The sequence below is a fragment of the Crotalus tigris genome, unplaced genomic scaffold, assembly GCF_016545835.1.
Source record: "Crotalus tigris isolate CLP2741 ecotype Arizona unplaced genomic scaffold, ASM1654583v1 scf7180000023617.9722795, whole genome shotgun sequence".
Lineage (NCBI taxonomy): Eukaryota > Metazoa > Chordata > Lepidosauria > Squamata > Viperidae > Crotalus > Crotalus tigris.
In genome coordinates, this window is record NW_024100081.1 from 1,757,125 (window position 1) to 1,773,554 (window position 16,430).

The 16,430-nt window shown below is 40.0% G+C and overlaps 1 protein-coding gene across 1 annotated transcript in view; it reads left to right on the forward strand.

Moving 5' to 3' along the window:
• The window catches only part of C8B (complement C8 beta chain), a 34,374-nt gene that overhangs the window by 10,501 nt on the left and 7,443 nt on the right, over window positions 1-16,430 (forward strand). The window contains exons 4-9 of the mRNA XM_039319986.1: window positions 1,817-1,958; window positions 6,564-6,696; window positions 7,678-7,875; window positions 9,797-10,037; window positions 12,748-12,876; window positions 14,176-14,339. Of these exons, the coding sequence (XP_039175920.1) occupies window positions 1,817-1,958; window positions 6,564-6,696; window positions 7,678-7,875; window positions 9,797-10,037; window positions 12,748-12,876; window positions 14,176-14,339 (1,007 nt within the window). The remainder of the gene's footprint in view (window positions 1-1,816; window positions 1,959-6,563; window positions 6,697-7,677; window positions 7,876-9,796; window positions 10,038-12,747; window positions 12,877-14,175; window positions 14,340-16,430) is intronic.

Genomic DNA, 16,430 nt, shown 5'->3' on the forward strand with positions numbered 1-16,430 from the left:
TCTGAAATTACAGATAGACATTTCAAATTAAAGCATCTTTTAAACAGTGGCCCTTTTCTGTTGTAATATTGTGTCAAACTTCATACCAGCATGCCAAACCACAAAGTGTTTCTTTAACACATTAAATAGTTAATTTGTGGATTCTGATGCTCCAGTGACCAAGTTATAAGAGCTGTCAACTTCAGCTATCTTTAAGGATAGTTCTGATTATTCTTGGTGAATGTATTTTAGCTCTAGAACTGGAGGCACTTTTTCTCACAGTAGAGAAGATAAGGAGGAAGATAGTAGGAGGGTTAGATCTGGCAAAAGCAGAAGCAAAGGACTTTTGATTAGGCTAGTAGTCTATTACAATAAAAATGCACAGATGTCAGCTGCCCTCTTAGCCTTCGCAACACTGAGGTACAGAAACATCTTTTCAAATAAAGATGTCAGTATTCAGAACAGCTTTTGGCTAGAGGGTTGAATGATGCCAATGTACCAGTAAACACTCCATTAATTGACTATTTGGGGAAGATGGGTTCATTAAAACCAAATGTCTGTTATCTATGTTTGTTTATATATTAAACCAATGTATATAGCAGTGGTGGCGAACCTATGACACGGGTGTCAGAGGTGACACTCAGAGCCCTCTCTGTGGGCATACGCACCGTCGCCCCAGCCCTAGGCCTTCAGCTGGGTTTTATAAAACCTTTTTGCTTTAGGCTTCCGTCACTGTGTGCAAAAAAAAAAAAGGTTCAATCAATCAATTTCAACTTCTGGGGGGGGGGGAAAGATCTTGCAAAGTTGGAATTGAATTGATTGATTGATTGTTTTAGTCCCACCCAGTCTGCTGTTACCACTGCAGCCATGCCCACCCAATGGGCCACACCCACCTGGCACCCGACGATGCATAAGTGGGTTTTGGGTTGCAGTTTGGGCACTCAGTCTCTAAAAGGTTCACCATCACTGGTATATAGCCTTCCATCTCACAAACAGCAACTCTGGACAGTGTTAAAGGCTGATTTTTCAAGCCCGCAAACATACTTGAATAACAATAGCACTTAGACTTATATACCCCGTCACAGTGCTTTACAGCCCTCTATAAGCGGTTTACAGAGTCAGCATCTTGCCCTAACAATCTGGTCCTCATTTTACCAACCTCAGAAGGATGGAAGGCTGAATCAACCTTGAGCCAGTGAGACTCGAACTGCCAAACTGCTGGCAGCCGGCAGCCAGCAGAAGTAGCCTGCAGTACTGCATTCTAACCATTGTGCCATCACAAAACATATAAGAAAAAAAATGGTTGTAGTTCAGGAGCAAGATAGTTTTCAAATGATTCTGCCAAACACAGATATGGCAGATTGATGTGCCAAGACCACAACTGTGAGGTCATGTAGATGTTCTGAATCAGAACTCAGGAAGACCAGAGTCAGAACAAACTCTTAGCTTTATGGACCTAAGGGGCTTTAAGATGCAAGCAGCACGCTAGCAATGACTGAGAATCTCCCTAGACACTAGGCAACTACACTCTTCTTTTAGGTCCAGCAAATTTTGTCCATTAAATGCAGAGTCTGTTAAATATGCAGTCCATCTTATAGTAAGTTCCAGTTGGTCTTTTTTAATGCAATATAATCTGCTTCTAATCATAAAAATGATTCTGAAAACAATGCTTAAAAACGTGAGCCTCCCTAAACAATGCTTAAGTGTAGGGAGATAAACAAGAGTTTTCAATGGAGCTAAAATGACTGTGGGATCTGCATGTATTGAAAGCCTAAGAATTGCATTGATTAACCTGCAAAGTCTGTCCAATGAATAACAAGTTTATTCTGGGTTTTAGGCCGATGCATCAATCGTAGGCTGCTTTGCAATGGAGATGATGACTGTGGAGATCAATCAGATGAAGCTGATTGTAAGAAGGTATATCAGAGGTGCAATCAGGTTTTCGAACAATTTTGGGGAATACAGAGGCTGTCAAGTGGGTAAGTGCAGAATTAATTCCAAATTTAATAACTGATTACTAGGATTGGGTTAGAAGATTAAAGCCATGAAACATTGACAACATATGAGTCCATATCAGGTGCAAACCAGCTTTCCATGGATCATTCATAAAACTATTCCATTATTACAGTCTGTTTTTAAATGTATTAAATGTACGTATGTTGTACGCGTATTTCACTAAATGATAAAATGCACAATATTTTAAAGAAATACATACATACATACATATATAAGATTTCTTTCTCCCATATTTGGGTCAACAGGGTGCATCAAAAAGCACTCAAGATAATTCCTCCCGCTGTCTCTTCCCTCCCTGACACAGCTGACAAAGCGAGAAAGAGCATGTGGCTTAGAGGTTAACACAGCTGCTTAACACACAGACAGCCCAGGTTCGAATCTCAGAAGGGTATGTCTGGTTGACGAGAACTAAAAAGTTCAAAACAGCTATTCCATTCTCCTATATATATATATATATATATATATATATATATATATATATATATATATATATATATATATATATTGTCCAAATAATAATGATCACCAAGAGAATATCTATCAAAAATAGAATTTAATCCACCGAGCTTTCGTCAAATACACTTGACATCGTCAGGGTTAAAAGGCAAACGCCGGGGGGGGAGTCTTATATACAGTTGTTTAATGCCTGTTTCCGGCTCCTGGAGCGCGTCATAGGGCCCAGCTGATCGGGTTGAGTCCTAAGCATACGCCCCACATCAGCATCTGTCCCCGTTCCATTGCTGGTTTGCGTTCGATTATATGTTGCTTCGCTAGCTGTTACCGGGTTGGGGGTCCAGATCCTTTTTCCTTCCCTGCTCATAACCCCTCCACCATCCCACACACAACTTCCCTTTGTGGGCGGGGGTGGGCAATTATCTGCACTGCTTTCAATATCCCTGCAAGCCCCAAGGCTGCTTTGATCTTGTTTTCCTATCCCTCGGGATTGTAACACGGGCTCATAGTCCCCACCCATACTATTCCTCCTCCCCTCCTTCTTCCCGTAGGTTCTCCTGAGCGGTCTGCTGTTCGTTTCCACGCTCTCTCTCTTGCGCACAGTCACGATGTTTCTTGCCGTTGTTCCGCTGTCAGTGCCTCGTTGTTCCATCCATTGTCGATGAGCACCATTGCCGTTCATCCCCAATTCTCCGCTCCCACTCCGTACGGTGCTCTTCCCCTTTAATTGCGGTCGCTGTTTCATCTCGCAACTTTGTGTTGAGAGTATCCGAGGGGGGTGCATTCTTCTACTCGACTGTGACCGGGTTGTCATGGTGTGCGTGGTAATATCCTCAGAGGGGGATTCGTCCTCAGTCTCATCGTCTTGGTTGGACTTAGTTGTATTCCGTTTTTCTTTCGGTTCCTCGGGCTCCACTCCGTCTCCATTCCATCCCACCGGTGATCCGTTCCCTACGGATCGTGGCGCACCCAGCCGCAGTTGCCTGCTAGAGTTATCTGTTGTTGATCCGGGAGGGGGGAGCTGTCAATGGAGACTCCATTGCTGTAATTGCGTAGGGAGGGGGGCTGGGCGATGTTCTTTTGATTATAAGTTTTTTGATTGGGTCCCCTCCCCACATTAGTACAATTACCGGCACTCCATATTTTTAGAGCTTGGTGCGCTGCACACAAATCTACACGCCGATTAATGGATTCCGTTCCTGAGAACCATGCCTCTTTCAATAGGCGACCTCTTTTTGTCGTATCATTGGCCAAGATTTGGGCGTTCTCAAAATCGAAGCGATGATCGTATTCTGCTACATGGGCCCAGATCTGCGAATGTTGCTCGCCTCGTCTAACAGCCAGCTTATGCTCGTGTAAACGAGTCTTAAGTCTTTTCGAGGTCTCGCCTATATAATTGCTCTGACAGTCTGTGCAATTGATTCTATAAACCACGGCTGATCTCTCGGCGGTAGGGAGCTGGTCTTTGGGGCGCATCACTTTAGCCCGTAGGGTCTGGGTAGGTTTGTGAGCTACCTGTATGTTGTGGGGTGCCAGGAGCCTAGCAGTGGCTTCTGACACATTGCTGATGTACGGTAGCGACACTCGTACGGTTCGTGTCCGGGGTTCCTCTCTTTGTTGTCCATTTCGAGGTCCTGATGCCATACTGTGTCGCTTAATAAACCTTGGGGGGTACCCATTCATCCGGCATATGCGGAATAGATGTTTTCTTTCTTCTGCCTTAGACTCCATAGTGCTACAGTGTGATTGCACCCGTTTAAACAAGGTCTTAATGCAGCTGGCCTTATGGGAGGCTGGATGGTTGCTATAAGACCTTGTTTAAACGGGTGCAATCACACTGTAGCACTATGGAGTCTAAGGCAGAAGAAAGAAAACATCTATTCCGCATATGCCGGATGAATGGGTACCCCCCAAGGTTTATTAAGCGACACAGTATGGCATCAAGACCTCGAAATGGACAACAAAGAGAGGAACCCCGGACACGAACCGTACGAGTGTCGCTACCGTACATCAGCAATGTGTCAGAAGCCACTGCTAGGCTCCTGGCACCCCACAACATACAGGTAGCTCACAAACCTACCCAGACCCTACGGGCTAAAGTGATGCGCCCCAAAGACCAGCTCCCTACCGCCGAGAGATCAGCCGTGGTTTATAGAATCAATTGCACAGACTGTCAGAGCAATTATATAGGCGAGACCTCGAAAAGACTTAAGACTCGTTTACACGAGCATAAGCTGGCTGTTAGACGAGGCGAGCAACATTCGCAGATCTGGGCCCATGTAGCAGAATACGATCATCGCTTCGATCTTGAGAACGCCCAAATCTTGGCCAATGATACGACAAAAAGAGGCCGCCTATTGAAAGAGGCATGGTTCTCAGGAACGGAATCCATTAATCGGCGTGTAGATTTGTGTGCAGCGCACCAAGCTCTAAAAATATGGAGTGCCGGTAATTGTACTAATGTGGGGAGGGGACCCAATCAAAAAACTTATAATCAAAAGAACATCGCCCAGCCCCCCTCCCTACGCAATTACAGCAATGGAGTCTCCATTGACAGCTCCCCCCTCCCGGATCAACAACAGATTAACTCTAGCAGGCAACTGCGGCTGGGTGCGCCACGATCCGTAGGGAACGGATCACCGGTGGGATGGAATGGAGACGGAGTGGAGCCCGAGGAACCGAAAGAAAAACGGAATACAACTAAGTCCAACCAAGACGATGAGACCGAGGACGAATCCCCCTCTGAGGATATTACCACGCACACCATGACAACCCGGTCACAGTCGAGTAGAAGAATGCACCCCCCTCGGATACTCTCAACACAAAGTTGCGAGATGAAACAGCGACTGCAATTAAAGGGGAAGAGCACCGTACGGAGTGGGAGCGGAGAATTGGGGATGAACGGCAATGGTGCTCATCGACAATGGATGGAACAACGAGGCACTGACAGCGGAACAACGGCAAGAAACATCGTGACTGTGCGCAAGAGAGAGAGCGTGGAAACGAACAGCAGACCGCTCAGGAGAACCTACGGGAAGAAGGAGGGGAGGAGGAATGGTATGGATGGGGACTATGAGCCCGTGTTACAATCCCGAGGGATAGGAAAACAAGATCAAAGCAGCCTTGGGGCTTGCAGGGATATTGAAAGCAGTGCAGATAATTGCCCACCCCCGCCCACAAAGGGAAGTTGTGTGTGGGATGGTGGAGGGGTTATGAGCAGGGAAGGAAAAAGGATCTGGACCCCCAACCCGGTAACAGCTAGCGAAGCAACATATAATCGAACGCAAACCAGCAATGGAACGGGGACAGATGCTGATGTGGGGCGTATGCTTAGGACTCAACCCGATCAGCTGGGGCCTATGACGCGCTCCAGGAGCCGGAAACAGGCATTAAACAACTGTATATAAGACTCCCCCCCCGGCGTTTGCCTTTTAACCCTGACGATGTCAAGTGTATTTGACGAAAGCTCGGTGGATTAAATTCTATTTTTGATAGATATTCTCTTGGTGATCATTATTATTTGGACAATATGAATATTCCCAAGAGTCGCATTTTTGTTTTTATTTCTAATATATATATATATATATATATATATATATATATATATATATATATATATATATATATATATATATATATATATATAAACATACTATTTTGCTCATTTTATGTGCACTGAACTGATTATATGTTTAATCCCTTCTCACCCTTATGGGTGATACGTGCCTTCTACATATTCCAGTCTGTACCACAGAGGGTTTTGCAGAGTATTTTAGCTGCTTCCCACATTTTTTCTTTCTTAGTTTAGGGTTTTTTTTCCCTAATGTATTTCCTTTACATTGGTTCTTATTAATTTTTATTTTTACTTTAAATTGAAAGATAGTTTTATTAAGTGTATATACTGAGAACATAAAACAATACGAAGTATTTCAGCTCTCTGTATCAAAGAATACCTTCTTACTCCTAGTGTTATTCCCCCGCTATGACAGGGTCCACTTAGTTAGAGTCTAATGGTGGGCTACTAGGTCCTTACTGCAGAAGTAAAAAGGCACTTTCTGCAGAACTATTACTAATGTGAAATCTATTGACTCTCTACCTGTTTCTTTTATTCCCAGCTTTAATGCTTTCACAAATAATCTAGAAGGGGTGATTTTAGACTATAAATATTATGCAGGAGCATGTCGGCCACAACATATTGGTACCTTTGGTTTTAGAAAACCATACAATGTAGAAAGTTATTTGGCTGAGGTGAGTAGCTAAAAATTAATTCTTACATCATTTGAAAAGACTCAATAACCTTCTTCACTAAGATTCAACTAATTTTAAATCATTGATTTATTTCATCTACTTTAATACTGATTCCTGAGATTGATTTACCATATATAATATATTTGATATGCTCTATTAAAGTAAAAAAAAAAGAATCCACCGCCCATCTCTATATTTTGTTTTACATTGAGTTGTTTTAGCTGGATTTCAGATGATTTGAGCTTTCTCAAATATTATCTGTCAATCTTTTACCCAGAAGGCCACTTCAAAGATCCTTTGTTGGAACTTCTGTATATCCTTCCTATAGGGAATTAGAATCAGATAAAATACTTTGAATGGAAAATGGACAGGGCAACAATCTTCGCAATTCTTAAACACCTGGAACAGATTTTCAGAAGGCTCACGAAGTTTTAGGGGGATCAAGAATCAGAAAACATCTGCTATGTGCAAATATACAGCCAATCTACATTTTGAATAGGATTACTCTTTTAAGTTAAACAACTTCTTTAACAACTTCTATGAACCAGCAGTATTCCTACAATATTTGCATTACTTATTGCACTAAATCATATACAACCTATGCTTAAGGACAATTATTCATGTAAAATGAAAATGACTAAAAGCCCAATGTAGTATACCAGTGAGTGAAAAACATACATGCCCAAATTATACTTACCTTAAGTAATAAATTAATAACCATGAGTAAGTTGATGTGCAACAGTAATCCATTAAAATTCAGTTAGGACTAGGATTTCATCAGATTTTGCCGGTATCTAAAAAATTATCAAAAGTGTAGCTGTAGTTTCATTGTTTATCTATCTTCACAGCTGAATGTTTTGATCCTAATTATAGCGTGTAACCTATTGTGGTCTACTGTTCATTCTCAATTTTTCCTTTGTTCCTTCCTACATTTCAAACATGACATTTGAGTTATTATTTTTCTCCTTTCTTTGTGTTTAGACCAAAGGCAAATATGAATTTTCAATGACTGCGCACGAATCGTATTCAAGTTTTGAACACAGCGTCTTCAGGGGAAAAACAAAAGAAGAAAGTTTTAGCTTTGGATTTATTATACCTGGTATATTTAAATTTAGTTACAGTAAGAATGATGCACGATATCAAAAATTTGCTAGCAGGACGAAAAGATTTTCTTCAAAGGTAAACTTTTGTTGTGCTTCTTCTTAGGCTTACTCTACTTTGTTCAACATACACTCTAAAAGCCAATCACAATACAATTAAGATATTATCAGTAGAAAATCATGTTACTTTTTTTGAAATTATGAATAACAAGTTGTTTTTTTCCTTGGGATTCATATATTTTACTTAGAGCAAGCAATGCCAGACCATCTCCATCTCTAGTTATAGTTTGTCATCTCTTTCTACATTTATAAAAATGCTTAGCTTAGATCCTGTAAAATGAGGTACATAGATTAGTTATTCTGTACCTCTAGGGAGAAAGGCAGGGTATAATCTAATTTATAAAACACAAAATTATTCATAATGTATAGAGGTTATTAAATGTAGCACTTATTGTAGGGTCTATGACAATTCACCACAGCCAACTTGACATAGGACAATCACTGCAGGGCAAGAGTTACACTAATATCAAAGAAATTTGTTGTTGTTAGTTGCGAAGTTGTATCCGACCCACCATGACCCCATGGACAACATTCCTCCAGGCCTTCCTGTCCTCTACTATCTTCTGGAGTCCATTGAAGCTCATGCCTACTGCTTCAGTGACTCCATTCAGCCACCTCATTCTCTGTCATCCCGTTCTTCTATTGCCCTCAATCTTTCCCAGCATTAGGCTCTTCTCCAGTGAGTCCTTCCTTCTCATTAGGTGGCCAAAGTACTTCAGTTTCAACTTCAGCATCTGGCCTTCTAAAGAGCAGTCAGGGTTGATCTCCTCTAGGACTGACCGGTTTGAATCAAAGAAATAGTGGAATAGAATCATTAAAGAAAGGATGCAAAAGGAGGGATAGAATGAAATGTGACTGACAAAAATTAAAATATTTTTATTTATTTTAAATGATTAAATAGAGTTATTAAATTGTCCTGTGGCGAGTTGGCCATGGTAAGTTGTCCCACAGCTAGTTGGCTGTGGTGAGTAGGCCATGGTGAGTTGGCTGTGACCAGTTGGCTGTGATGAGTTACTGTACATGGGCACAGTCGTATGGATTTTTTTTTTAAATGGAATCACTGGCTTCCCCCCCCCTCAAAAATATTCATTTGATAAAGTTGGCAAGGGGCATGGCAGTGGCATGAAAATATCTTTGAAAGGGTGAGGGCATATTGGAACTAATTCCAGCACCCTCTTTTAAAGCCTAAGGGTTTCAATCAATAAAATAATTGTTTATTCCCTATGAGAGCCTTCTAGGGAAAAAAAATTCTGTCAAAAGCAAATTCACATAAAAATGGGGCTGTAAAAGACTGTGTGTGGTGCAACATTATTATGGAATGATCACTTTGTAATTTAAAAATAAATGAGCCAATATCTAGAATCAAACTCAGTTTCACTCTACATATTGGGTTCTTACAAACATTTAACAATGTGTTTCCAACCTATACAGGTAGTCCTTGACTTACAACTACAATTGAGCCCAAAATTTCTGTTGATAAATGAGACATTTGTTAAGTGAGTTTTGCCCCATTTGACAACCATTCTTGCCACAGTTGTTAAGTGAATCACTGCAGTTGATAAGTGAGTAACCGGGTTGCTAAGTGAATCTGGCTTCCCCATCGACTTTGCTTGTCAAAAGGTCACAAAAGGTAACCTGGGACACTGTAACTGTCATAAATATGAACCAATTGTCAGGCATCTGAATTCTGACCACATGATCATGGGGATGCTGCAAAGGTCGCAACTATGAAAAAATGGTCATAAGTCACATTTTTCAGTGCTGTTGTCACTTTGAATGGTCACTAAATGAACTGTTGTAAGTCCAGGACTACTGTAGTTAATGGAAATATCAGAACAAGGCCACCAACAGGCATTTGCATAAGATACATGAGGTGGGTGATGCTATGATGGACCACATTTTAATCACTCCTCTCAATCTCTTCTGATGCTTTCCTTTAGTCTAGCAGATTTGTCCATGCTCAAGCAGAGCTGGAAGTTGCCCAATATAAACTGAAGAGACAGGACTTGATGCTTCACTCTGAGTTCTTCCAGAGAATCCTTCATTTGCCTCTGGTGTATAGCTATGGGGAATACCGAGATCTTTTCAGAGATTATGGAACACACTACATCATTGAAGCAACTCTTGGTGGCACTTATGAATATACTTTGATCATGAACAGCAATGAACTTCAGAAGGAAGGTATGATTGAGGAGAGAGGATTGTCCATTAACTACATGATTTATGCTGAGTTTTATCTTTCCTTGCAAACACCTGTTCAAGTTTAACATGGCTCAGCATGGCACAAGGTGCCTTCGTTAAAATAAATTATGGATTTGGATTGATTAATTTTCCATTGTTTTATGAGTTTTGGTTAGTTTGACCATTCCAGAGACTGATTGCTGGATTCTTGCAAAAATGGGACCACTTAAAATGCATCCCACTTTCTTGTTTTTTAAAAATTTCTAACACATTGATATCATCTGTCCCTTTTGATGTGATAATTGTAAATTGTGTGAAATATAGCACATCTTGTAACAAATTTTACCCCTCATTGTATTTTTTTTATACAATGAGAGGTAAAAATTTTTATGAGATGTGCTACATTTCACAGAAAAATAGTAAACAAATAGGTTCCCTTGTTTAATTCTTCCTTAGTGACCACTTTTCTATCAACACTCATAAAAATGCCCTCATTTTGCTTTTGTGGACTTATTTTCCAAGAAAGACTGGCTAGTTACATGCCACTGAAACTTTTCAGTGGAAAAAAAATTAACAGATTTTAATTCTCTCAAATTATTGAACAGATTTTGGCTTTTGGCTTTCATGAGACCACCATCTGTTTTTAAATATGTGATGGAATCATGGTATAGTGAGGCAAGCCATTTTAATCATCTCAATCACAACTGAGTTATGGGAATCAATTTTATACAGCTTCATATCCAGGAAGCGATAGGCAGCTGATGGAAAATCTGGCTGTTACAATGTTCAGATATCAGCTTCCATTCTGAAGGAACTTCTTGCATGAGAAGCAAAATGTCTTCAAAAAAAAAAACAGAAAAGTCCAGTATTTTGAAAAACTAAATTTGAAAAACTAAATTTGGGACAACCAGGACCTGGATGACTGAAAATCTCCATCCAGACATCAGGGAGTTAGTTGGCTGAGTGAGAAATCACTAAAAGTTGGATCCTGTCTCATTTAGGAAATTAGAAATTCTTTTACAGCCATTTATATGAGTTGAAAACATCCCCTTGGGACAATTATGTGATTAAGTCAACTGAGAAAACCTGGAAGTCCAACACCTTTACCAAATATTCTAAGATTGCCACTTTCTCTTTTCTTTTCTGAAAATATTCAGATTGTCCCCTTTTGGGAAATAGTAAATAATTGACTAGGATGAGTCCCCTATCTGACATTATCCTTACAGGGTGATGGATGCTGCTTTTACAAGGCTGGTGCTCTTTGGACAGAACAAACATTGCTCTGGGCTGTTAATCAATAGTTTCAGTCTCTTGTTTACCCATTGGCAAAGGGAAGTTGACAAACATCTGTACAAGACCTTCTCTATAAGCCACGCTTTTTAGCAAGCAGCATTTCGCTTGGGGCTGAGAATATAGACACTAAGTTTTAGCCTCTTAGAGAAAACAAATGAGCTGGAAAGAATGTTAGATTATAGGCTTTCTTTACTTATTTTATTTATTTATAAAATTTATAGACTGCTCATCCTACCTCAAGGTAACCCTGGGCGACTTACAATAAAAAAACCCTATATAAATTAAAAACATAAATAAGTTAATACAAAATCCAAAACACTAAAGCCCAATCCAACGTTGGGGAGGAGGGAGCAGGATTGGGGGGAGGTGGATGTGTTGTCAATCAATCAATCAATCACTTCCACTGTGATACTCCCCCATTGGAGCCCCAAGCATTTTAATTAGCAATTAGTAAATGGTTCCAGTGTCACTTCAATTGTCTAACTTAAGCATGGCTTAAGAATGTTGGAATTCTGCATACACTGAGCAATGTTCATTATAGGATCCAATCTGGGTTGGTCACCAGGACCAGAAATTTTATCTTCCAAGCTTTCGGGCTCATGCAGGAGCCCATTTTCAGGGAACTTAGGGAGAAGTTCCCTGAAGATGGGCTTCAACACAACTCCGAAAGCTCGGAAGACAAAGTCTCTGGTCCCAGTGACTGACACAGATTGGATCCTGCAACATTATCCTGGGACATGTATATTCAGCTTCATTCATAATGTTCACTATGTTGTTTGGATGTTTTGTTCAGTATGTTTCTCAAAATGCTTTTGCAGTGTCAAAAAAAAATATTCTCTGAGTGTAGCCTGCCAGAGTAGCTATGATAGACTCTTAGAACATATATTCAATATTAATTAATGATATTCCACCAGTAATGCTGGTGAAGAAGTACTGCATTCTTTCACTGTAGTCTTTAAATCTGAACAATGAAGCACAAGCTGTCCTTATGCGATAGCTCTTCACAAGAGTAATGTATGAAGGTGCCTTGAACTGAGAAGTTTCTTTCATTTTGAAGGATTGGAATTAGTTTTCTATTATAGCCACCATTTCTGAAAACTGAGGTGTAAGCTTGGGGCTTGGGGGTGATCAAGGTTCAGATCCACCAGATCAGCCACAGAAACTCATTTGATGATTTGGGACCAGTTCGCTCTCTTCAACCTAACCTGCCTCACAGGTTGCTACTGTGGGAATTAAAAGAAGGCCATCCTTATATAGCTGCCTTGAACTCCTAGATTAAAAACAGATTATTAAAATAAACTCAAAGCAAGTATGTGTGCATACAGGGTTGCTAATTAAGGGAAGGTGAATCCTTCAAACTGCCTCAATTCTGAATGCAAGCTGGTGTTTTTAATACATATTTGTTTTGTTTTCAAAGGATACAACTTTAGAGATGTCCAAGCCTGTACACAAAATGGAGTTAAAGTTGGCGTAACTATTGAAGAAGTTACTGTATCAGCAGGAATAACTGCTGGAGGGTGTAATGCCATTTTAAAGGAAATTGGAGGTGAGGCTGTAACCATCAAGTAAATGTCCCTTCTATGTCTGTCTGTCTGTCTGTCTTCTCTCTCCCTCTTTCTCTGTGTCTCTCTCTCACACACCTATTTATCTCTATCTATCTATCTATCTATCTATCTATCTATCTATCTATCTATCTATCTATCTATCACTCTATCATTATGTATTATCATCTATTTTATCCATTCATCTGCAAGCAATTTTAACAAAATGTGTCTGAAGTCAACAGAGAAATGATAAAATATTGTAAAAATAGCAGCCTTGTCAAAGTCTTGATTGAAATTACCCAATCTGATTCAGATAGTAACAGTAATGATGATGCTGATGCTGATGATGGTGATGCTGATGCTGATATTAATAATGCTGCAATTTTCTATTGTAACAAGGGGAGACAGAATGTTGGCACAAAGGGAGTGTTGTTTACAGCACAATGGAACAACACTGTTCTCACCATTTTGACAAAAGTAGGAAGCTTCCAAAGGTTCCCAGGTATCTGCATCAATGTTTAAATGGTCTCTGTTTTTTTTTTTTTTAAAAAAACATTGAATCTAAACTGGATGGGTAGGCCTTGTAGCTCAATGTGGAGATCTCAAAAACATTTTCTAGATAGTCTGTAGGAATCTAGAGTCTAGTAGCACTGTTTGGACTTCAAAGAATGATGGAAGCTCCAGAAAGACTGGTGCATGCTTCTACCTTCTAGATTTCTGTCATTTGGAAACTTAGTAGTTCTAAGTACAAGTAGTACAAGTAGTCCTTGACTTACGACATCACTAGAGCCCCAAATTTCTGTTGCTAAACAAGACAGTTGTAAAGTGAGTTGTGCCCCATTTTATAGCCTTTCTTGCCACAGTTGTTAAATGACTCACTGAAGTTGTTAAGTGAATCTGGCTTCCCCCATTGACCCTGCTTTCAGAAATTGTCTGGGAAGGTTACAAATGGTGATTTACTTTACCCTGAGACAGTGCAACTGTCATAAATGCATGCCAGTTGCCAAGCATCCAAATTTTGATCATGTGACCATGGAGATGCTGCAACAGTCATGTGAAAGTGTAAAAACCAGTCATGAGTTACTTTTTTCAGTGTTGTTGTAACTTCAAACAGTCACTAAATGAATGGTTGTAAGTTGAGGTCTTCCTATGCTATAGATCAGTGTCTACATATGTCTGTTAACAGGAGGATAATCATGGCATGATCTGAACCATTATGTCAGGCAATTCAGTTCTTGACATAAAAGCTGTTGAAGACATATATAAATCTCTAAACTGATGTCTCAATTATTTTTCTGCAGAGACCACATCAGAAAAGAAATTTGTGGAAGACTTTATTGCTCTTGTCCGTGGAGGGGCCAGTGAACACATTACAACACTTGCAAACAAAGACTTGCCCAATGCAGAACTGATGCAAGAGTGGGGGGATGCTGTTCAGTACAACCCAGAGATCATCCGAATGAAGGTTTGTGTAAAACATTTGTTCCGTAGCAAGTTGTATTTACCAGCCTCAGGATATTCAGGATGGGGGGGAAAAATATAGGATCAAGTTGGTGGGGATCCCTGGTGGTGCAATGGTTAGAATGCAGTACTGCAGGCCAACTCTTCCCACAGCCTGAAGTTTGATCCTGATGGGCTCAAAGTTGACTCATCCTTCCATCCTTTGAGGTCAGTAAAATGAGAGCTCAGATTGTTGGGGGACAATATGCTGACATTGTAAACTGCTCAGAGACTGCTGTAAAGCAGGGGTCCCCAAGCCTCAGGCCACGGCCCACCTCCAGGTTTTGAGCCATTCAGAACCTGGCCATGGAAATGGCAGGCAAGAGCGAGCATGCATCCCTACTTGCGCAAGTGGCAGGCCCAAGCTTGCCCACCAACTTGCACAGAATCTTCCTCTCTCCCCCCCCCCACCAGTTCGCAAAGACATAAAGATAGTGCAAAGCACTATGGGGAAGTATATAAATCTAAGTGCTATTGCTAGTGCTATTTTTAATACCTGATAGAAAACAGTGACAACTTTAAAAGTTTGGAGTCCACTTATTGCTAGTGAAGTCCAAAAGAAACGCCTGAAAATCAGAGGACTCTACTGAATGGAGCAGGATGGGGAGCAGGTGTTGAGGAGAAAAGAAGCAATGCTGAAAACTGAAGAAAGCTACAGAGAGCACCACCGTGTCATTTTTAACAATCCTTTCACTCCATGTAGGTGGCTCCTTTTTAATTGACAGTAGCTGCCGAAGCATTGGTCTGGATAAGTCCTTTTCTGGTTGAATGCTTTTGCCAAAGCCTTTCAGGATCTAAGCCAATGCATCCAGTCCCTGGAGTGGGAGTGGAAATCAAATATGAAATCTGTAATCGGTCCAAATTTGAACATGATAAACTTGCCTGATTTCAAAATCTGTTGACCCTGTTGAACAAATAAGGAAATCAGCTGATGTCCTTTAGAAAATAAACATATACATACATACATACATACATACATACTTATCTATCTATCTATCTATCTATTTATTTATTTTACTTAACACAGAAAGCATTTTAATCCATTGAGGGTAAATGCACAGATTTCACATGAAATCTGTGCATTTGAAACATGAGCCCAATAAACAAGCTCTGTCTCAACATGAGCCCAATAAACAAGCTCTGTTTCAAATGCATTGTGCAGTGTGACTAAAGTACACTCCTGGATTGTTACCTATTGCTTTATCCAATTTTCATCCAGTGAGAGTTTGCAATTTAATTTGCCTAGCTTACATATAATCAGAAAAGGGAGGTGGAGGCAATTACAATTAAATGCAATAGGAAATGTTCCCAAGCTGGGAATATTCCAGTTCTGGGAAAAGAATTAGACAAGACTTTTAGAAAATGAAATTATTTTCAGGAAGTCACATCACTGAATATTTAGCATAAAGTCAGGGTTGTTTCAGGAAGGCTTTTGCTTGATTGGATTGTCCATTTTGGTTTGAAGAATCAAAGGCAATTCACCCAGAGCTGTAAAATGAAACCTAATACTGAATCGAACAGTTGAACCCAATTAGACCATCAAACTGGAAATCTTTGGATCTACAATAAACAAAGTATCCAGAAGCTTTTGCTTTTGTGCGCAGAAGAAGATTTTTCCAAATTGGAAATCTGAATTGATCCAGTTCAGTTTGTACTTCTGAATCAAACTTGACCACAATTTGTGGCGGCTACAGTGAGTACAGATATAGAAACACCGATAGTCTTCTTAGAAGAAGATTACAAGGTGATGGAGGAAGTAATGTATAATTAATTAATATAATGTATTAATTATACATTAATATAATGTATAATTAATTAATTTCAAACACTGCAGCAATTTTTTTTTAAAAAAAAGAAATTTCCAATTAGTCAACATGTCTTGAGATCACAGAGGTCTATTGAGGAAGAAAAAAATCTAATGCTTATTTACAGCTGCAAGTATTTTGTTCTCGATGCTTTTGAGGAGTAGACTTTGGCTGGGGCACCATATGATAAATAGACAATTATTACTACAAAAAAAGATCCGGTCATTAATGTTACAGCACACACTGCCTCC